The sequence below is a fragment of the Pygocentrus nattereri genome, chromosome 5 (assembly GCF_015220715.1).
Source record: "Pygocentrus nattereri isolate fPygNat1 chromosome 5, fPygNat1.pri, whole genome shotgun sequence".
Lineage (NCBI taxonomy): Eukaryota > Metazoa > Chordata > Actinopteri > Characiformes > Serrasalmidae > Pygocentrus > Pygocentrus nattereri.
The window spans coordinates 50373132-50396204 of record NC_051215.1 but is presented as its reverse complement, the minus strand read 5'-3'; the positions used below and the strand labels follow the sequence as shown (position 1 = coordinate 50396204).

The 23073-nt window shown below is 44.1% G+C and overlaps 1 protein-coding gene across 1 annotated transcript in view; it reads left to right on the top strand.

Moving 5' to 3' along the window:
• Positions 1-8619: 8619 nt before the first annotated feature.
• Positions 8620-23073, top strand: part of mxd4 (MAX dimerization protein 4) — a 33522-nt gene continuing 19068 nt past the window's right edge. The window contains exons 1-3 of the mRNA XM_017682085.2: positions 8620-8880; positions 9351-9450; positions 13849-13878. Coding sequence (XP_017537574.1) covers positions 8817-8880; positions 9351-9450; positions 13849-13878 — 194 coding nt within the window. The 5' untranslated portion in view covers positions 8620-8816. The remainder of the gene's footprint in view (positions 8881-9350; positions 9451-13848; positions 13879-23073) is intronic.

The window sequence follows — 23073 nt, the reverse complement described above, 5'->3', positions numbered from 1 at the left end:
TTCGCCCTGTTACACAACTAAGTCGCTCTGAATAAGCCCATCTGCCAAATGCGTAATTGTCTATATAAATATAGTTCGTATCAGTGGAATATTAGAGGAATATTTTGGTAGATGTATTAGCTAGCTAATTTCTGTCAAACTACATTAATCTGATCTTTGCCTAGTCTATCTTAAAGCTTAGCTAGTGGACCTGCTATTGCAATAACTGGATTTGCTTTCTTTACTGCACAGTTGTCTCACTCTCTAGAGTTGCAAGCCCTATAATGAGTTTTATTGTCATGTGTAAGACCACTATTGGACCACAATTGGACCACTATTGGACCACTATTGGACCACTATTGGACCACTATTGGACCACTACTGAACCACAAATCTGCAACACTATGTAAGATTAAAGCTGGTCGGCTACTGCCTGAGCCTTTTTTCTTCTTACCAGCACCTTTTAAAAATACGCTCCATGCTTTTATGGAAATGTGGAACACTAGAATGAGCATTAGGAGCTAGTGTCACAGCAAAATTGTTCATATAATGTTTTTTTAACCCAAAATAATATTTTACAAATACTATTAGTACATTTTAAAGGCTTGTCCACGATCCTGGCCATGGATCTTAGAGTACGTCTTACACAACTTAAAATTCTTTACCATTTCTACCGGACTCCTGCTAGATTGTACAGGCGTGGTCTAAAGAACACGAGTGCTGGTGATGGGAATCTGAGTAAGGGGCCCTTCACTCTCTGTGGCAGTGCCTTAGAATTCAAGAATTCTGCATTGCGATTTATGGATTATATTTGTGAAGTATTACATATTATTACAAATATATTATATACAAACATAGTATTACAAATTCCATACTGCTCTAGGCTCTTTGTCTTATGGAATCCCTAAGGAACTGTCATTTAAACTGTTTGGACATTTAGATGTGTCCAGGTGTGAGGGTTCAAATATTTAATCCTTATCAAGAGTCCCTAAAGATGGATGTCGGATTGAGACATACTAATATCGTTAAAATCTGTGTATTCCTACATGTAGGAAAACTAATTTCACACCCCCCACCCCCATACAAATATAGTTATTTGCACTATACGAATAACCTGTTGATAGGAGTTTGAGATAGCTTGGAAAGGGTTATATGGGTTAGCTGGATCCTTCAGGTTAAAGGGAAGAGGGACCATCTGGTTCATTATGAGTGCACAGTCCAAAAGCCAGCATTCACGATGGTATGGGGGTGCATTAGTTCCCATGGTATGAGTTACGCATCTGTAAAGGCGTCATTAAGGCTGAATACACTCACCGGCCACTTTATCAGGTTCAGGTGCTTGTTAACACAAATAGCTGATCAGCCAATCAGACGGCGGCAGCTCACTGCATTTAGGCGTGTAGAGGTGGTCAAGACAACTTGCTGAAGTGCAGACCGAGCATCAGAACGGGGAAGAAAGGGGATTTAAGGGGCTTCGAACGTGGCGTGGTTGTTGGTGCCAGACGGGCTGGTCTGAGTATTTCAGAAACTGCTGATCTGCTGGGAATTTCACACACAACCACACGGGCTCACCGAAATCGGACAATAGAAGATCGGAAAAATGAGTCTCGATTTCAGCTGCAACATTCAGATGGTCAGGTCAGCAGGAAAGCATGGATCCATCCTGCGTTGTATCAGTGGTTCAGGCTGGTGGTGGTGGTGGTGGTGGTGGTGGTGGTGTTGGTGGTGGTGGTGGTGGTGGTGGTGTGATGGCGTGGGGGATATTTTCACACTTTGGGCCCCTTAGTACCAATTGAGCATCGTTTAAATGCCACAGCCCACCTGAGTATTGCTGCTGACCATGTCCATCCCTTTATGACCACAGTAGACCCGTCTTCTGATGGCTACTTCCAGCAGGATAATGCACCGTGTCACAAAGCTCATATCATCTCAAACTGCACTCCAGTGGCCTCCACAGTCACCAGATCTCAACCCAACAGAGCACCTCTGGGATGTGGTGGAACGGGAGATTCGCATCATAGATGTGCAGCCGACAAATCTGCAGCTACTGCGTGATGTCATCATGTTAATATGGACCAAATTCTCTGAGGAACGTTTCCATCACCTTGTTGAAAGTCTGCCACGAAGAATTATTTCAGCAAGATAATGCAAAACCAAATTTTGCACGTAATACAACAGCAAACTACACAATTGGTCTCCTCAATTCCCAAACACTTACAGTACTCTTAAGTGTTGTTAAAAGAGGTGATGCAACACAGTGGTAAATATGCCTCTGTCCCAACTTTGTTAAAATGTGTTGCTGGCATCAAATTAAAAATGGGCATATATTTGTCAAAAAACAATAACATTTTCATTTTCCTGTTTCAATATTTGAGATGTTGTCTTAATTTTATGTAATTTTGGGTGGGGTTAAATGGCTGAAGACTAAATACATGAGGCCAAACTGCTTTAGACTGAATAGGCAGATATATGTAAATATACTGGCTGCTCTGAGTCTACAAAAACTAAAAATAAAATAAAATAGGCTCCTTTTGCAGCTTAGTTTCCATATATTGAATGCATAAACTGGAGAGTGAATAGTGTTCTGAAACATAAACAATGCTTACACTGTGTATTAAACTCTTGTTTCAAAAAAGTGAGGTGCGAGGTAAATTCAGTTTCACAAGATATGTGCCCTTTAACTTGTATCCCTTACCACAGTTTACCATAACCCTGTCTGTCATGAACAAAGTGTTGTAATTTCACAGGAAACCAAGCTTAATAACCAATCAGACGCTTTACACGGCAGCCGTTTCTCGCTGAGTGACTTGGCACATTCAGTAAAATGTTGTGGCTTGTTTCTTGCACTGTTGGAGCAGCTTTTTCTGGTAAGGCCATGTTTCGAGTGAGGAAATGCACAGTTATCTAACAGTTGTGACACAGTTATAAAGCATTGCAATCTGCATGCAACAAGCCACAAATTTCAACTCAAACTGCAGCAATGAGGCCGCAGGGTGCAGCCGGGCCTGCAGGGGGAGCCACACAATCTGGTCAGTTTTCACTGGAGAAAGTATCAACAGAGTCTGCCTTTCCCAAACCAGTCTCTCCCCACTCTCACTTCTAATTAAGGAGTTTCAGTGCACGGAAAAATCCTGGCTGCTTTTCAGCGGAAGGAGGAAGCTGCCATCATCATGGCTTTGAATGGACCCTTGCCATTCCGTGTTTTGTAAGGATGTGCAGCATTAGCAAGAATAAAAGCTCACAGAAGAAGAAAGCATCTGCAACATACTGGCAATGAAACAACATAAAATGCACAATTTATTTTATTGCTTATTTTTTAAAGTGATGCGTGCACGCTGGGGATTGATGTAGCTATTTTGGAAACGAGGCAACCGAACTTGGAGAGAGAATAATATATTTAAATACTTAAATATTTTTTAGTTTTATTTTCGCAAAACCTACCGTGATTTATTTTATGGATGAACAGGTTTTATGAGAAACACCATCCAATGTCCCATGCAGCCAATGTGCCCATGACCATTTGACTGATTTGCAAGGTGGAGCTAACACCTGCATACGATGAAGAAATTCTTATTGCCCAAAGTGAGGCCTGTAAGGATGATTGATTTGGCCTGTCAGAAGCTTCCCAAAATTCCCTTACCCCCTCATCCCCTGAAAGAACACTTTTTATATCACTTCTTTTTTTATTTTAATTAGAATTAGATTTTTAACAGTAGTTTTAACAATAATTGAACATTTCAGGATCTCTGTAGCAAAAATGTACACTATATAGTCAAAAGCACCTGGCCATCACACCTACATGAGCTCATTGGACAGTCAATGGGAGTTAGTATGGAGTTGGCCCTCCTTTTGTCTGCAACACGTCTGGGAAGCTTTCACAAAATGAATTTGCGGAGGGAATTTCATTGTCATTTCTATTGAGTCAAAAGAGCATTTGTGAGGTCAGGCACTGATGTTAGACGAAAAGGCCTGACTCACAACCAACGTTCCAGTTTATCCCAAAGGTGTTCAGTAGTGTTGAGGTCAGGGCTCTGTGCCAGCCCCTGGAGTTCCTCCGCACCAAACTCGTCAAACCATGTCTTTAAAGAGCTCACTTTGAGAACTGGGGCACGGTCATACTAGAACAGGAAAGGGCCTTCCCCAGACTGTTGCCACACTGTAGTATTAACAATACCCTTCACTGTAACAATGGGGCAGAGCCCAAACCCTTAAAAACAACCCTAGATCATTATCCCTCCTCCACCAAAATTTACTGTTGCCACTTTGCATTCCATTAGGTGGCATTCTCCTGCCATCTGCCAACCAGATTCATCCATCAGACTGGAAGACAGTGATGCGTGATTCAACACTCCAGAGAACACGTTTCACTGTGGCGAGTGAGTCCAGTGGCAGCATGCTTTACACCTCTCCAGCCAATGCTTGGCATTGTACATAGTGATGTGTGGCTGCTTGGCCATTTGACTACATTTCATGCACCATTCTTGTGCTCATATTGCTTACAGTGACAGTTCTGTTATGAGTGATGTAACAGAAGCAATGTTTACTCACTAAACAGTGGTCCTGCCCTGTGATTTTGCTTGGTCTGCTGCTTCACTGTTGACCTGTTGTTGCTCCCAGACATTTCACAGTAATAGCACTTGTTGACTGGGCCAGTTCCAGCAGGGCAGAAAAGGTAGCATCTTCCATCCATCCATCCATCCATCCATCCATCCATCCATCCGTTTTCTAGGCCGCTTCTCTGTCAGGGTCGCGGGGGGGGTGCTGGAGCCTATCCCAGCAGTCTTCGGGCGGAAGGCAGGATACACCCTGGACAGGTCGCCAGTCCATCACAGGGCAGATAGACAGACACAGACACTCACTCACACCTAGGGGTAATTTAGCATGTCCAATCGGCCTGACTGCATGTCTTTGGACTGTGGGAGGAAACCGGAGAACCCTGAGGAAACCCACACAGACACGGGGAGAACATGCAGACTCCACACAGAGAGGATCCCGGTCACCCGGCCGGGGAATCGAACCCAGGCCCTCCTCGCTGTGAGGCGACAGCGCCACCCACCACGCCATCGTGCCGCCCAGGTAGCATCTTATGAAATGTAAAGTGAGTACGATTCATTCTAATGCCACTGTGTGTCTAAGAAATTGCATGGATGTGTACCTGATTTCATACAGCTGTTAGTATGCACACCTGTATGTCCTCTTGAATTAAGATCTGCAGATGTTGGTGTGCATACCTGTCTACAGTGGCCTAGTAAAATGAGTCAACATGTGAAATCGGAGGCTTCTGTGTGCCAATGTGTTTCCTGCTGACTTTATTGTTGGATGCACTAATTTTTTCTAAGCGAGCAAACGTACACATATTCAGAATGCATTTACTGTTGTGATCTTTAACTTATTTCATCCGAGTGTCAGTAAAAGGACATTGAAGTATAATCGCTACTTGTGTTCAAATGGTAGTTTGTGACACAAATAAAATACAACATATACATTTTTAATGCAAAAACAGCACTGAGAACATATTAAATAACAGAAATAGGCACATTTTTGCATTGACCTTAAAAGCCTTCACATAAAAGCACACATGCTTCAAATATTTCCACATATGTAAATGTAAGGCTGGGAAGCAAGCTGTTATGTCTTTTTGGCCCTCAGACACTTTGCCCCCCAAAGCAAAAAGCTTTTGTACATCTAAAATGATTTTATTTTATTTTTTTACAGTTACCTTATATACAGGCTTTCATTGTAAACAAGCAGAAGCACAAATGATTCCACCTGCATTTCTGCATGAATTACTGTGGTCACACTGGTCCTGCGCAGTCATGTTTGGACACCCCTGCCTTAGAATAACATCTAACAGTACACATCTGAATCGTTAAAATTACATGCAATTTTCATACTTTTATTCACAATTAAACATGAATTTGACATTGTTTTGTTAACAATTCCAAAAGACTGAACTGAATGAGAAATAAAAACTCACATTTTATTAATTTGGTTTAATCAGTTTGAACATTTTCAGAGTACAGAGAGCCTATTAACCAAAAGCTAACTCAGATATGGACATGAATGGGTCATAAAATCTCTAATGTTTCTCTGACACCTGGGGAGTGTGTTCTTCATCCAGCTAAAGATCTCACAAACAAGCAGAACTGTGGGAAAATAATTGGTCTTTTTTTTTTAGCTGTGAACTGGCTGTGAGAGAAAAGAGAAAAAAAACAGTGGAACAAACACACACACACACACACACACACACACACACACACACACACACACACACACACCCTGCCAGTCACATCACAGCCAGCCACAAGCTTTTTCCATCCTAGTTGCTCAGTTTCGCTGAGGTGATTCATTTTGTTATTTCTACATGCACTTTGATCTTTACAGAATTAATCTGCACTGAAACTCGGCTCTTCAAAATAAAACACACATGATTAGCAAGGCCTCAGCACGGGGCCAAATCCCTCCGTGTCATCACGGCCTGCTGCAGACATTAATACTATAAAAGATGCACCGACTCAGAGAGGAAGCAGCACGAGCAGCTTGCAATAGCTTTAGCATAAGCTTTCTGGAGTTTACAGTAAGATAAATATTACACACATATTACACTTGTACGCCAGTCAACCTTTCACTACCTTCCTACTTCCCCTTATGGGGAAACATATGTAGTTCATTGCATAGCTAATTGCATAATTACTTATATAACTAATTGCATAATGATATATTATACATAAATTGTTCAGTGTATAAAAAAAGAAAATAACAACCAAACTCTTAAGGTTTAAACTAAATGAAACCCGTTGCGATGGATGACTATGAAGATTATTTTCCCTTGTTTTAAGTCTGGCTTAAAAGCACAACTCAGTGCAATAACGCCCAGTTTCTAAAGCGGCACCACACCTGCTCAGTTCCAACAAATCCAACTTACTGCCAGTGCAGTGATGTCATTTCACCACATAAAGCTTCTTAAAAAAAATAATAAAGTAGAAATGTCTAGAAATAGATTGAGTAATCTTATAACGCTCTATTATGAGGGAATTCCACTCATTTTTCAAATGCGTAATTCAGTTGCTGAGATGTAAACAGGGTCATTCCAGACATCTGGATCCTCTCACTCTAGAATGGGGAAATGTCACACCAAACCACCCTGGGAGACTTTTAAAAACAGCTAAGTCACATTTCAGTCAGCACGGTTTGTGTGGCCACATGACTGTACCACGAAGCAGTCATGAGAAGTGCTTAGGCATCAGTACGGGTTTTATGTCAGCGTGGGTTTTACAGGTTTTACAGGGCTGTGCAAGAGAAAAGCTTTCACAGAAGTGAAACAAACACGCTGCTGAGCTCTGCGCCATCATGCAGATGTACTTTAGCACCTACAAGCCAACCTTGCCAGCCACACTTCCCCTTTAATGACACCATTTACTGATAGCTATGAAAATGTACTGGCATAGTTGATGGGAATAAGGGTCACAGAGCTGGAGCCTCTCAATATTGTGACAGATTTCTGTTTATGTTCCCTGGTGTCTGTTAAACTATTATAACTGCACATTTGTAAATAGCTCAGAACTCTCTGAATGCATTGTGGGAAAAGGAAGTTGATGGCATGCGAGAGTCTCAGTTTGCTCTTCCTCTTGCAAGTCAAAGCTCAGCCTTCTGCTCCACTCCGGTTGCCATGTATACTCCCACTAAATCCCCGTTAGACTAGGAAAAGCCGAACGATCAGAGGTCATAGTCTCATCAAAAGAACTCATATTGTTGCTGTCAGAGCAAAACCTCGCATCTCCATTTTTGTCAATTTTGAAAATACCCTTGGTCCTATATGTTTTATGTAAATTTCATGACGAATGGACCAACAGAAATGACCCAAATTACTGAAAGATGTCTGGTTCCATTGACTTGCATTAAAAGTAAGGTGTGTTTTTTCCTTCTCTTGTAAAGCTGGCATTTGAGATACGAGGTTTTGATCTGACAACAGCGATATATATATTTTTTTTTAAAGAAATAAGCACAAGTGTAAGAAAGTGATTTAGGTATATGATTGATTTAAAAAAGGGCAAATAAATAGTGAAACGTGTTTTAGTTTCAGAATCTGATTTGAAATTACTCATTTCCTATAAGGCTGAAATAAATAATAAAGTGTAACGCATCATTTCATCAGATTTAAAGTTAAAATCATAAACAGGGAACAATGTTTTTCCTAACAAAAAAAAAACAGAAGTGATCAATAGTGCATAATAAACAGTGAATAGTAAGCGACGCTGTTAGCCAACTAACAAACAAACGTGACTGCCTCCACGAACCGCGCTGTTGCCCTGGCAACGTGGCTCACGTTCGAAGGGAAGTTAAAAGAGACGCGCCCTCCGCGTACGTCTACCAATCATTAGCCAGCACGGTGCCTGACCGGCCAATAGGAGACAAGGGGCGGAGTCCGTAGCGCTGTTGCTAGGGCAGAGCTCTCAGCTTGTTACTATCACCGGCCGGCCAATCACATCCCGCTTCGCCGTGGGTCAACAGCTAGAGCCTGAACACTATTCACAGACACTCCTGATTGGACAAAACGCTTTCCTAAGCCCCACCTTTTGCGTCGTTCTGCTCCACCATTGGCCCGTTGAGCCGCCAGTCAGCCCGGGAGGGTTTAGTTTAGGCGCAGTTGATGTGAATTTGGCTGCGAGTCTCCGAGACTCAGTCGTGAACCTTGCAGGCCAAATCGGGCGTCACCAACTTTAGTTTTTTTGTTTTATTTTTCAGTCTGATTTTTTTTCCTCCCCCCCCCCAGGAACTATTTTATTTTGTACATATATATTTTTTTTATTTCGTATTTTTTGTACAAATTCGCCGAGATGGAACTTAATTCTCTTCTAATCCTCCTTGAGGCTGCAGAGTACTTGGAAAGAAGAGACCGAGGTATTTAGTCTTCGTGATAAAATTGGTGCTTGTTGGGAATAAAATTCTCTTGCCCGGTGTTAGTGAAAGGAAGGTGCCCGTCGATTTAGGACTGTTGAACGGCGCAGGTATGCTGCCACTTTAGCTTAGAACTGGACATTATTGTAGCGAACCGGCTGCTTTTCAGGTTTAAGAAAATATTCATAAATATATCTGACGTGCCACTCACACAGCATGAAGCAGATAAACGTGGATTACGATAATAATAATAATTTAAAAAAAAAAAAAAAAAAAAAACCTGCTCATTTTCATGTCGTGGAGACCGGAGTCCGCCAGTCCTCGTAGTTTTTGCTGATGGGCTGTGAATCACATGTTTTCCTAAATGCTGCGTAACGTTGATTTACTGCTTTAATCCTGCTCAGCACTCATTTACTCGAGCCCGGTGGCGCTTATTGAGCTGTTAACGCTTGTTTTGTGTACTTTGTCAATAGAGGCAGAGCACGGTTACGCTTCTGTTTTACCCTTCAATAGCGACTTTTCCAGAAAGAAGACGAAAGCGACGCCAATTTCAAGAAAAGCCCAGAGCAATAGGTAAATATTCTGGTTAAAATCGTGGTAAATATGAAGCTGCTCCTTTTCCCCCCTTTCGCCATGTTTCTCTGTAAACAGTGCCACGCGTACAGCTGCTCCACTTTCTCTTTCCCTCGGTCTCTAACGTTAATCCTCCGCCTGCTGCACTAAACTCGCTCCTTTCCAGCAGAACTCTGTCTTTAACCACATCAGCTGCACGTCTGTCTCACTCTCACACGCTGTGCGCCCGGCCGAGGCTCTCCAGCAGCTCTGCTCCAGCCTGGCTTCGTCCCTGTTCGGCCGGGCTTGGAGCTCCGAGGGCCTCCAGAGCTGAAAGCCCTCACTTGGCTCTTCTTTCCTTCAAGGAAAACTTCTAACAGACGCAAAGAGTAGATCCAGACTCGGAACTCTAAAGTGGTCAAGGTCCAGGACGTCGCTTTAAGCCTGGCACATGTTTTGTTTTTGTTTTTTAAAATTGAAATGTTTTATACTTCTACATCGTTTTAAACCACCTTCTCGGTGTGTTTTCATGCAGTGCAGTCACAGGTGGGCGTGGTGCTTAAAGCAGGTCCACCCTGCTCCCACAAAACTTGGCCTTGGATTTTGACCAGACTCTGGGCTTCCGTGTTCAGCACTGAAGTGCACCCACTTTGACTAGTTGATTCAATCCGGAGGCCTAGACCTAAAAAGGCTGGCCTGGCTTTGGTTTCCAGAGACGGACGGATCTGCCTGGGGTCCCTCCCCTCCCCCGGCCCGGCTCACAGATCACTAGAACTTGAGGAAACGGGCCGTGCAGACAGTAGGGGTTTGCTCCGTGCCGAAGCGCAGATACTTCCCCCCTCAGCTGTGGCGAGGCCCGGAGCTGCGGACGGCATGCCGGCCGTGTTTATCTAGAGCAAACGGGCATTTTCTTTCTGGAGGCCTTTGTCAGTGTAAGTAAAGGTCCTGCTGAAAAATCGACCAAGTTCTCTAAGCTGCTCGGCGAATGGGTTTTTAGGTCACGAGGGCGTGTGAGTTCAGCCTTATTTACCATGGCCTGTTCCACCTAAAAGAAAAGCAGGAACAGTTAAATTCCCAGCTCGCCTCTCCACCTTCACAACCCGTTTACGTTTGCAGGGCACATGTGGACGAGCGTAGAGCTTCACGTTCACCGTGGGGGCCACACGCTGAAGCTTCATAAGACATTAATGGAAGTGGGGCCTTATTGGGTCTGCTTCACTTCTTCGCTCTCATAACTATTGAACTCTGCGCGTCGGTCTGAGTTAGTTACTGGATAATAAATAAAGATTAATATTATTAATAATGAGCCCACGGTTGAAAGAGGTAACCGATTTCGAGCCAGTGCTGAACGTCTGATCCGTGTGTCTGATGATGAAGGCTTGCGTAACGTTATGATGTCACGGCTAGGCGGCTTCTGTCAGCTTCCTCCTGCCGTTTTCTCATGCCGTCCCTAATTTGCACAAGTTTGAATAGAAGCTGCTTCCGCCCTGCAGAGACGTGGCTCTTCTGCTGGACCTCGGCCTGTTGCTGCAGCTCTGCGCTCTGGCCGGGGCTTAAAGATGTGCAAAAACACCTGGACAATAAAACGTCCAGTTATTTAAACACCAAACCTTGCAAATGCACACCTATACAAACACGTACCTATACAAAAACCCAGCCACACACACACACACACACACCGCTGTTGTCAGATGAAAACCTCATATCTCCAAAATGGTAACTTTACAGGAGAAGGAAAAAACCTACTTTGCTTTTAATGTGAGTCAATGGAACCAGAATTTTTTCTAAGTAGTTTTGGGCCGTTTCTTTTGGTCCATTCGTCATGAAATTTACACACAATGTAAAGAACAACAGATTTTATCAAATTATGATAAAAACTGAAAAATGACAAAAGTGGAGATACGAGGTTTTCTTCCGACAACAGCGATTATTTATATATATATATATATGTGTGTGTGTGTGTGTGTCTATATGTTTATGTCTGGCCATACAAACACCCGACCCAGCAAATGCCCCATCTGACAAGTTCCCAGCCTCCCTTTGTTGCACATGCTCATCCTCACAAACAGCAACCATACAAACAGGTTCTCCGCTGTGAGAAGAGCACGCGAGAGACGACAGTAATACAGGAGTTGTAAATGGAGATGGCAGTCAGTATATTTACATACATTTATATTTGGATGTTTTACGTGTAGAGTTTCCCAGTCTTTCCCAGTCTTTCCCAGTCTTTCCCAGTCTTCCCAGTCTTTCCCAGTCTTTCCCAGTCTTTCCCAGTCTTTCCCAGTCTTTCCCAGTCTTCCCTAGTGTTTCGTGAACAGGTTGTTTGTTTTGAGACGGATGTAATTTTGCCCGACCCATACACACTCGAGGCCTGAAATAGCTGCATGTGTTGCAGCATGCCGAAATGTGTGTGTGTGTGTGTGTGTGTGTGTGTGTGTTGGTTCCTGACTTGTAATTTTATTTCACTAAGTAGAGGTGGATGAAGTGTGTGTGTTTGTCCCCGGGTGCACTCGGTCCTCCATCAGAAAGCAGATGTCACACACAAAAAGGATTTTTTAGCATGAGTAGTGCCGAGAGCAGAAACGGATGAAGAGCGTGTGACGTGGGGGGAAGGACTTTAGGGACAGGGCTTCTTACTCTTCTCTGCTGCCAGAACGGGACACCTCCTGACACAGCAGAGTGCTTGTGTAGGAGAAAGCCGAGGTTTTCCTCACCTGTGGGCCCAAAGTTGCCAAGTTTACTCGGCCACTTACATCCCTGTTTGTAGAGGGCAGTCGTGTCATACAGTGTCAGAAAGTCTGAAGTTAATAAACATCTTGAGAAGGTCTAGAAGAAGTGTGTAACGGTGTAGACGTGCAGTCATCCTCATCCTCATCACCACCTTTTCCTGTAACACTTGTGATTCCCAGTTTAAATTATTGCATTTGCATTGCTCATCTTTAAAAGAACAAATTCATTTTTTTGATGCAGTTAAATAATATTATATACCCGTATAAATTATCGGTACCCGTCCTTTTATGTAATTTGCTCATGTACATGCTGCCTTCATCAGCTTATTGCATGACTGTGTGTCAGTGTGCGAAGCGCATTACAGCTCATCTGTACAGCAGGGATTTCTCATCCCAGTCCTGGTGACCCGACGCCATTCACATCTAATCTAGCTCACCTGATTCAGTTCATTAACTAATTAACAAGCTCTTCATGGTCTGGGTCAGGCGGATACAGTAGAGCAAACAAATGATCAGAGCGTGGGGTTGCCAGGATTGGGATTGAGAACTTCTGGTGTATGGTGCTAGCAGACAAGAGTGTGTGTGTGTGTGTGTGTGTGTGTGTGTGTGTGTGTGTGTGTGTGTGTGTGTGTGGATAAAACATGCACCCTCCTTCCTGGGCTGTAGCTCATGTGCACACTTGCATGCAGGATGACATGCTTATGTCATTCAAATGACTAAAACTCTGAACCCAGAACAAAAAGTTATTTTACCACTTTCAGGTTCAAGTGAAGTCACAAAACAGTGTACAGCATAGATAGATAGACCGATAGACAGACTGCTAGACAGACCGCTAGACAGACCGATAGACAGACCAATAGATAGACCGATAGACAGACTGATAGACAGACCGCTAGACAGACCGATAGACAGACCAATAGATAGACCGATAGACAGACTGATAGACAGACCGCTAGACAGACCAATAGACAGACTGCTAGACAGACCGAAAGTCAGACCGATAAACAGACTGATAGACAGACTCATAGACAGACCGATAGACAGACCAATAGATAGACCGATAGACAGACAGACCGACCGATAAACAGACTGATAGACAGACCAATAGATAGACCGATAGACAGACAGACCGACCGATAAACAGACTGATAGACAGACTGATAGACAGACCGATAGACAGACCAATAGATAGACCGATAGACAGACAGACCGACCGATAAACAGACTGATAGACAGACTGATAGACAGACCAATAGATAGACCGATAGACAGACCGACCGATAGACCGACCAATAAACAGACCGATAAACAGACCGATGAATAGATAAATATAGATATATACATACATAGACAGACAGACAGAGATAGATAAATAAAGAGATAGACAGAAACATAGAGAGACAGCCAGACAGACAGACTACCCGCAAGTAAACAGCACTTTGTGCGAGAGAGTACATTTACATACAGCAAGAAATCCCGAGACAGATTCACTCTCATTTTCGTTCTCTCTCTAAAACTGCAGGCTGAATCCAAACGCTACTCATAAAATAACAGCTTGTTCTCTGCCCTGCATTTCCCTACGAGTCTCGCTAAAAGACCAGCTGATAGGAACTTTAATTCAGCTGTGTGGTGCTAGTAATGTGGTTTTTTTGCTGTACTCATTCATGCCTGTCTTTACTTGCCTTTCCAGGTCATCACACAACGAGCTGGAGAAACACAGGTAAGACGGATGCGCTGGTTTCCTGGTATCACTAACCCTGATGCCGTTTGCATCTCCAGACGTCTCGTTTTAAAGGTTTCCAGCTTGGCGTCATGTGCATAAGCAATAGGCTGGCGATGACTTAAAGAGATGACGGAGCTAGTTATAGCGCTCTAACTTGTGACGGACTGACATACAGCATATGAAGTGCGGGGGGGCGACGCGGCTTCTGTTGAGTACTTTAGAAGCGTTTGATGCAGCGGTGATCCTGCCACTCTGCAGTGTAGGGGGTCATATGGCTTCATTTAGAGACGACTCGAATGCTTTAATGAAAGAAGAACTTGAAAGAACTTCGACGGATCATTGCAGCAGAGAGAGAGAGAAAGAGAGAGAGAGTCACAAAGAGAGAGAGAGAGACACACACAGAGAGAGAGAGACACAGAGAGAGAGAGAGACACAGAGAGAGAGAGAGAGAGAGAGAGAGAGAGAGAGAGTCACAAAGAGAGAGAGAGAGACACAGAGAGAGAGAGAGAGAGAGAGAGAGAGAGACACACAGAGAGAGAGAGAGACACAGAGAGAGAGAGAGACACAGAGAGAGAGAGAGAGAGAGAGAGAGAGTCACAAAGAGAGAGAGAGAGACACACACAGAGAGAGAGAGACACAGAGAGAGAGAGAGACAGAGAGAGAGAGAGAGAGAGAGAGAGAGAGAGTCACAAAGAGAGAGAGAGAGACACACACAGAGAGAGAGAGACACAGAGAGAGAGAGAGAGAGAGAGAGAGAGAGAGAGAGAGAGAGTCACACAGAGAGAGAGAGAGAGTCACAGACAGAGAGAGAGAGACACACACAGAGAGAGAGAGAGAGAGACACACAGAGAGAGAGAGAGAGAGAGTCACAGACAGAGAGAGAGACACAGAGAGAGAGAGAGAGTCACAGACAGAGAGAGAGACACACACACAGACAGAGAGAGACACAGAGAGAGAGACAGACAGAGAGAGAGAGAAGGGAGAGTCACAAAGAGAGAGAGAGACAGACAGAGAGAGACACACACAGACAGAGAGAGAGTCACAGAGAGAGAGAGAGAGTCACAGAGAGAGAGAGAGACACAGAGAGAGAGACAGACAGAGAGAGAGAGAAGGGAGAGTCACAAAGAGAGAGAGAGACAGACAGAGAGAGACACACACAGACAGAGAGAGAGTCACAGAGAGAGAGAGAGTCACAGAGAGAGAGAGAGACACAGAGAGAGAGTCACAAAGAGAGAGAGAGACAGACAGAGAGACACAGAGAGAGAGAGAGACACAGAGAGAAGTACAGCTCGAACTCTCAGTAATCAGAGAGAAGCGTCGCCTTTATTGTTCTTTTCTGTTTTATTTTGTTTGTAATCATCATTGCCTGGTATGGTAGCCAAGTCCGGGCGGCACGGTGGCGTGGTGGGTAGCGCTGTCGCCTCACAGCGAGGAGGGCCTGGGTTCGATTCCCCGGCCGGGCGGCCAGGGTCCTCTCTGTGTGGAGTTTGCATGTTCTCCCCGTGTCTGCGTGGGTTTCCTCCGGGTTCTCCGGTTTCCTCCCACAGTCCAAAGACATGCAGTCAGGCCAGTTGGACGTGCTAAATTGCCCCTGGGTGTGAGTGTGTGAGTGACTGTCTGTCTGTCTGCCCTGCGATGGACTGGCGACCTGTCCAGGGTGTATCCTGCCTTCCGCCTGAAGACTGCTGGGATAGGCTCCAGCACCCCCCCGCGACCCTGACGGAGAAGCGGCTTAGAAAATGGATGGATGGATGGATGGTAGCCAAGTCCGTCGTGAGATACTGTCCCATGATGCTTTTAAATTTTCCCATACTGCATCTCATTTCTCCTTTGATGGTCTTATGATGCTCCTCCCTTCTCTCATGATGCCTATCATGATTCTTACGATAGGTTGATGCTTGAGTGTGTGATTTAATGTTCAGTTGCTCGTTAACACAAATAGCTGATCAGCCAATCACACGGCCGCAGCTCACTGCATTTAGACCTGTAGAGGTGGTCAAGACGACTTGCTGAAGTGCAGACCGAGCATCAGAACGGGGAAGAAAGGGGATTTAAGGGGCTTTGAACGTGGCGTGGTTGTTGGTGCCAGACGGGCTGGTCTGAGTATTTCAGAAACTGCTGATCTGCTGGGATTTTCACGCTCAACCATCTCTAGGGTTTACAGAGAACGGTCCGAAAAAGAGGAAACATCCAGTGAGCGGTCAGTTGTGTGGACGAACATGCCTTGTTGATGTGAGAGGTCAGAGGAGAACGGGCAGACTGGTTCCAGATGATAGAAAGACAACAGGAACTCAAATAACCAACTAGAATCTCTGAGGAACGTTTCCAACACCTTGTTGAAAGTGTGGCACGAAGAATTAAAGCAGTTCTGAAGGAAAAAGGGGGTCCAGCCTTTTACTAGCATTAGATTTGTGGCTCCATTGTTTTGCTTCTTTAGGGTTAACATTAGACACCGAGCATCTTGTGTGATGGGCTACTTTGGGGCTTTTTGACTGGACTGTGGCCCTGAGATGTTCGAGTGGTACAGTGCTGATTGCCTGATTCAGGTGTGGACTGCACACCTGGTTGAGACCTCCGGGTTAGACGGCCGTGCTTTTTTGTGACTCAGCTAAACAAGTTGAGTGTGTTATTAACGCTGCGCTCTGTTAGTGTGTGCGTGCAGGATGTGGCGTGTGTGTGTGTTTGCGTGACACGCTGTCATTCCTGCTCAGAGTTTGCTGGTCACATGCCTGAATGTGACTAAGAGTGTGTGTGTGTGTGTGTGTGTGTGTGTGTGTGTGTGGGGTGGGGGGGGTCCTGTGGGACATGCTCAGGCATATCCATCAGTAAAGCAGCTGTAAGAAATCTCCTGAAACATCTACCCAAGTTTAACCTACAGGAGAAAGAGAAGCTCCAAGTGGGAAGACTGGCAGGCCCATTATCTTCAGTGTTTACAAGCAGTGAGACTACAGCTTTCCGAAATACTCCTACTTTTTATGCACCATCGAGGGGGATTTCACACTGCCTCATTTTTGAGCCAGTGTGATGTAATTTCCTGTTGATGTTAACAAAGGAAAACCCTTGTTTACTAACATCCTCTTTCCGTGAACCACGTTTGCTGCCATGAAAAAGTGAAGAGCATTTAAAAACGATTTCTAAATGTTTTTTTTAGCTCGGAAAACTTCTTGTAAAAACTTAATTTGTGGTCCAGATAAAAGAATCCTCTTATTCCAGTGAACACGTGGAAAATAACTGCAATAGTCTGTTAAACCCGGACTTCAAGATGTGAGGGTGAGGGGAGGCCATTAATCAAAGGTCTTTTGTAAAATTAATTGTAGATCTTAATAATGTGTTAATATTAGTCGAACCACATTCACCATCTGTCACGGTCAGTTATTTAGTTGACGGTATTAACCGAGTCAGAAAGCCACTAAACTTCATAAGGAGCCGTTATCAGCTACTCCTAAGATTTAAAATAATATAGTCGTTTTCAAACATTACGATCCGAAGTGCAGGAGTTGGTTTGTCCGGCTTGTCCTTTTGAATAAGCACAATGCGCCTTAGTTCTGTTGGACCTTTGAGATTGATCATGCTTCTCTTTATTGATTATTGATTATCCTTTGTTGGCTGCAACCTCTTATATCAAGACTACATGGGTACCCATGATACTGCTGGCTAGTTCAATTCGATTTGCCTTATTAAATTTAGTGACAGCTTGTTATGCGGTCAGTTTTGATTTGAAAAATCTACATTTTTAAACTTAAAAACAAATGGGAACATGCCATCAAATGTACAATGTAACTGTAATTAACTGTGGATTTAAATGCTTAATCAGTAGTAATAACAGGCAAATCCAGGGTCATCGTCTAAACGGTCTAGGGTCATAGATCCAACACGGATTGATCGGGGGACAGACATGACAGAAACCCACATAGACCAGTACAAAAACAACAAAGACCAGCAAACACAGGGCTTAAATACACAGGGTAAATGAGGGACAGGTGGGAAACAGGTGGAGACAGTCAGGGATGGAGTCATGAAACGAGGGGGCTGGACCAAAACAAACGACACGGGCTAAACCAAAACACTAACACAAGGACAGGACCGGGAGGGGCCAATCGTGGCAAAAGTTCATTTCTAAAAAAAGCAGAAAGAGTCTGGGATGAATTATGCTAGAAAAAATGATATTACTTATGCGATGTGTGCTCGTCATCTTCAGAGTGAGAACAGCAGACGACAGCGGCAACGTTGGCTTACAATAAAAGAGGTTTAGCCAGGGCTGCCAGCTCTCACACATCGGACCGTATTTTGTTCATTGGAGAGCAAAGAAACACCTGAACAAGAACCGACGTAACTTCAGTCTTTGCGTCTCTGAAGGCTTTAATGTGGTCACTGTCTTATATTGAACTGATGTGTGCAGTGTTGCTTAATTGAGCACGGCGTTAGTCCGAGGCCACTTGTGCTCTCTTGGTCTTCTAGACGTGGATGGCTGTAGCATCACACTGGAACGTCTCCTGATGATGGAGCCAGTTCTGAGAGGTGTGTGCCGCTTGGGAGCCCCTAACTAGGTAGTGTTGGTTATGGAACTGTTGGGTTTGTTTTTCCAGGTCTAACTAAAGGGACCCGTTGGCGGACGCTGAAGGATGGTTGGTGTTTGACCTTCGTCTGCTAGAATGTGATTGGAGCTCTCCTTGCAGGCAGGCGTGTAAGAAGGGAGAAAGGTGAAGAATGAAAAATGAAAGGAGGAATGAAGTCAGCATTGAGGAAGGAAATGAAGCCACTGCTGTTACATTGTAGCTGACTAAGACCGGGCTTTTACGCGAGGTTATGAGTCAAAAGGTTGGACACACCTACTCCTGAGCTCAGTTAGCCAACAAGGAATAAAAACGACTACCATAATGACAGTGATGGCTACGGAATTGTTTGTTTAGGATACATAAATTGTTATTCCAGTCTAAATAAAGTGATCAGTGAAGGTACACTGAAGGGAGGATTGTTGGTGTCTGGCCGATTGTGATGGGCCAGTGTGTGGCGATTTCAAATTATTTATTTATTTATTTATTTATTTATTAATTATTCCGCCCTATTCCATGAATAGTACTGCCAATGGAACGCCAGTCAACTGCTTAAAGATTGGCAGGGGGCCACTAAACCCGGCCTGCCTTGCTCAGCACAGCTCTCTGACTATTATTCACATCCACTTACTGACCTGCTGTGTAATGCGTGTAGGTCCTACTATCAGTGTTGGTGACCATCTCCCACACACAGACAGAGCCATGCTTATTTTAGCCGTGACTCAGCCTGTGTGTGTAATCACGTGTTCTGGAGCGATTCATTCGCCAAAAAGACGCTGGTGTGTCTGTCAGGGAGGCGCTTCCCCCTTGTGTTTACGTCGGCTACATTGAGTTTATAAAGCTCCAGTGTTCGCGTGTGGCACACGTACAGAATTCGGACACTCCGTCTGATCAGGGTTATCATTAAAAAAGTATGCAGATATACTCATTAACATAAAATTTACATCTTTTCAAAAATCCCAAATTAATAAACATTATTATGTCTACTGCAACACTTACTACAGCAGATCAAGTCAAATTTATTTGTATGGCGCTTTTTACAGCTGATGTGTGAAACTGAAGCAGCTTCCAGAATTCTCCAGGTGAGCAAGCCGGGGGCGACAGTGGGCAAGGAGAACCTCCCTCAGAGCTGGGGAAGAAACCTTGGGAGGAACCAGGCTCACAAGGGGGAACCGAATTTAATAGGCAGCCAATGAAGTGATGATAGCGCTGGACTGATATGATCAGATGTTCTAGGTTTAGTGAGGACCCTGGCTGCGGCGTTTTGGACTAGTTGGAGTTTGTTTAAATTCCTGCTCGTACATCCTGACAGTAGCGCATTACAGTAGTCTAGCCTGGAAGTAATAAAGGCTGTACTAGTGTTTCTGCATCACGCAGGGACAGGGCATTTCTGATCTTGGCGATGTTGTGAAGATGTAGAAAAGCTGTCCTAGTGATGCCGCCTGTGTGTTGATCGAATGATAAATCTGAATCTATTATAACGCCGAGATTTTTTGCTGCTAGTCCAGGTGCGGCTGGAAAGTCGGCGAGATTTAGGATTAAATCTGGTGATTTACTTCTTGCTAGTTTTGGACCCAGAAGGAGAACCTCTGTTTTGTTACTGTTTAATAGGAGGAAGTTGCGTAACATCCAGCCTTTCAAGTCTTTTACACAGTCCTCTATTTTCTTTAACCTGTGTTGGTCATCAGGTTTGGCTGATATGTACAGTTGAGTATCGTCTGCATAACAATGAAAGTTTACGCCATGGTTATTTATAACTGTGCCTAATGGTAACATGTATAGTGTAAATAGTAATGGTCCTAATATAGACCCCTGCGGAACTCCAAATCTCACTTTTGAATAAGTGGAAGATAAATTGTTTAACCTAACGAACTGATAACGTTCTGCTAGGTAAGATCTGAACCATGATAGGGCCGTCCCTGTGACTCCAACCATGTTTTCTAACCTTTCTAGGAGAATATTGTGGTCTATTGTATCGAAAGCCGCGCTGAGGTCAAGTAGCACTAAGAGAGATATGTAGCCTTGATCAGAGGCAAGAAGAAGATCGTTAGTTATCTTAACTAGAGCGTCTCAGTGCTGTGGTGTGGCCTGAATCCAGACTGGAATTTTTCATATATATGGTCCTTGTGTAGATATGAACTAAGTTGTTGGGCCACAGCTTTTTCTAAGATCTTAGATATGAACGGTAAGTTAGAAACAGGCCTGTAATTGGACAAAACGGCGACATCAAGATTTGATTTCTTGATCAGAGGTTTGATAACTGCTAGTTTAAAAGCTTTGGGTACATGGCCCAGACTAAGGGATGAGTTTACTATAGTTAAAATAGGGTTTATAACTGGCAGGACTTCTTTGAGTAATTTTGATGGAATTGCATCGAGTGTGCAGGTTGTGCGATTTGCAGAAGAGATAATCTTCTTTATATCGTTTTATCGTTGTACCACGGGGCTTTTTCTGCCTTATTCTTTTTATTTTAAGTGGGGCCACATTTTCTAAAGTGGATCGTAAGGTATTTTCTAAATAATCGGTTAGTAAATCTAGTTCCATTGGGTCTGATGCAGTGGAGACTGGGGTTGATAGCTCTGGGAGATTTTCTATAAATTGTAGGGCGGTAGAAGGTTTTATTGAGCGCTTTGTTGAATAACGAGGGGACGTATATATATTATGGCTGAGTCGTAGCTCATATGAAATTAGGTAATGGTCAGAGATCGCTGTGGTTTGCGGGAGGATATTAAGTTTGTCTATGTTAAGACCTCGTGTCAAAACTAAATCTAACGTATGACTGCAGTCGTGTGTCGGCCCTGCTGCATTTTGGGTAAAACCAACAGAGTCTAGGATTGAGGTAAATGCCCTTTTTAATGGGTCATCTACCCATTATCTATAAAGCCCACTTGATTTTCGGAACACCACTTGGACATCCAGCAGTTTAACGCTGTAAGCCTGCTGTAGGCCTCAGCGCCGCGCCGCATTGGGATGGGGCCAGAGCAGATTACGGCATCGGACATCGTCTGGGCCTGTTTAATCACCTCTCTAATATTAGCCTTAGTTACCTCAGACTGCCGCAGACGGACATCATTGGCCCCTACATGAATGACTATCCTCAAATATCTCTTATCAGCTAATCTAAGGTTGCCACTAATGTCCGGCGCTCTGGCTCCCGATAAGCATCTAACTGTAACCACTGGCGCCCCTAATGGAGTAGCTAACTTCACGTGTCAGACAATCGAGTCTCCTATGACCAGAGTGCTTTTAACAGGCTTCACAGTGGGCGCTTCACTGAGCGGGGAAGCCTGTTTGACACGCGAATCGGGGGAGCGTGGTGTTCCGGTGGGCTAGCTTTGGCCTCAGCGTTAGCATTAGCCTTAGCTTTCCGGCTAGACTGCCGAGTCGTCACCCCTTTCGCCCCGCTGTGAGGGCTCTGACGCCGGAGTTGAGGGGGTGCTAACTCTCCCTAGGGCACCTGGAGCTGCTAACGCTGAATCTTGCTGTCTGTCCTTTAATAACCCCCGGATGTGCACCTCTAGCTGGGCCACCTTCTCCGCCAGAGAGCTAACTAGCAGATGTGTACCTTTTGGCAGTGAAAGGAAACGCAGTGCTAAAAGTCCTTCTGAAAGGGAATAATGCGCCTTGACTGAGCTTTTAGTGACTGACTAGCAGGTAGTGTATGGAAAACAATGCTTATATAATCACAAGCAAGAAGACATGTTAGTGCAAAGGTTCACGGAGATGAAGATGGCAATTAACAGGTGAGTTCAGCTTAGTTTGAGCAGGTAAGCTTGACATTCAGTGCACACTTGCGGTAAAGGTGTGGGCACCCCTGTCAAAATGACAGATTATGTTGATTTTGAAAGTTCAAAGAAGTAAACAAAAAAAATATTAAAATAATTTTCTTTTTGCGAATACTAATGCACAGTTACTTTACATTGTTAAAAAAAATAAAATAGTAATAGTGGCACTTGTACAAGTTCGGACACTCTTCCAGTTGTAAAGACTCGGAACGTAATTAAGTTGTTAAGCCTTGATTGACTCATGAGGACCAGTTAGGCAGATGAAGATTCATCATTAGGAATTGGCCAACAGCGGGTTATAGGTTGCTCTAAACAGCTGGCTGAAAAAGCTAATTGATGCCTACAAACCAGGAGAAGGCTATAAAAATATCACACTGCTTCCAGCTCCTAGTTTTCACTTCCCAAAGGAAAAGGCAGTTACGCTGGCCAGAAAGGCAAAGCAACACCCCCATATTACGGCCAAGGAGCTGCAGGAAGGTGTAGCTGACAGCATAAACATGATCTGGAAGAGTCGTCAGAAGGAAACCTCACAACAACTCCTCTCAAACGTCAGTGTCTGCCAACAACATCTAATAAAAACCTTCAGGAGTGGCCGTATCTAAACATTTAACTGCTACTGTGCTCATTTCGTAGTGTTTCTGTGTAAAAGCCCTTGGTTATCCAGTGCTAGTGTAACAGCAGTGGCATCATTTCCTTCCTCTGTGCCGATTTCACTCCTTATTTCTCTCTCCGTCTGTTTCTCATAACTCCTCCCTTCTGATTTATCTCACTGGTTCCCCTGTTTAGTGGAAGCTAAACGAAACCTGCTCTTTCATCTTGCGCACCTGCATAAACGTGTGATCTCATTTTCACGT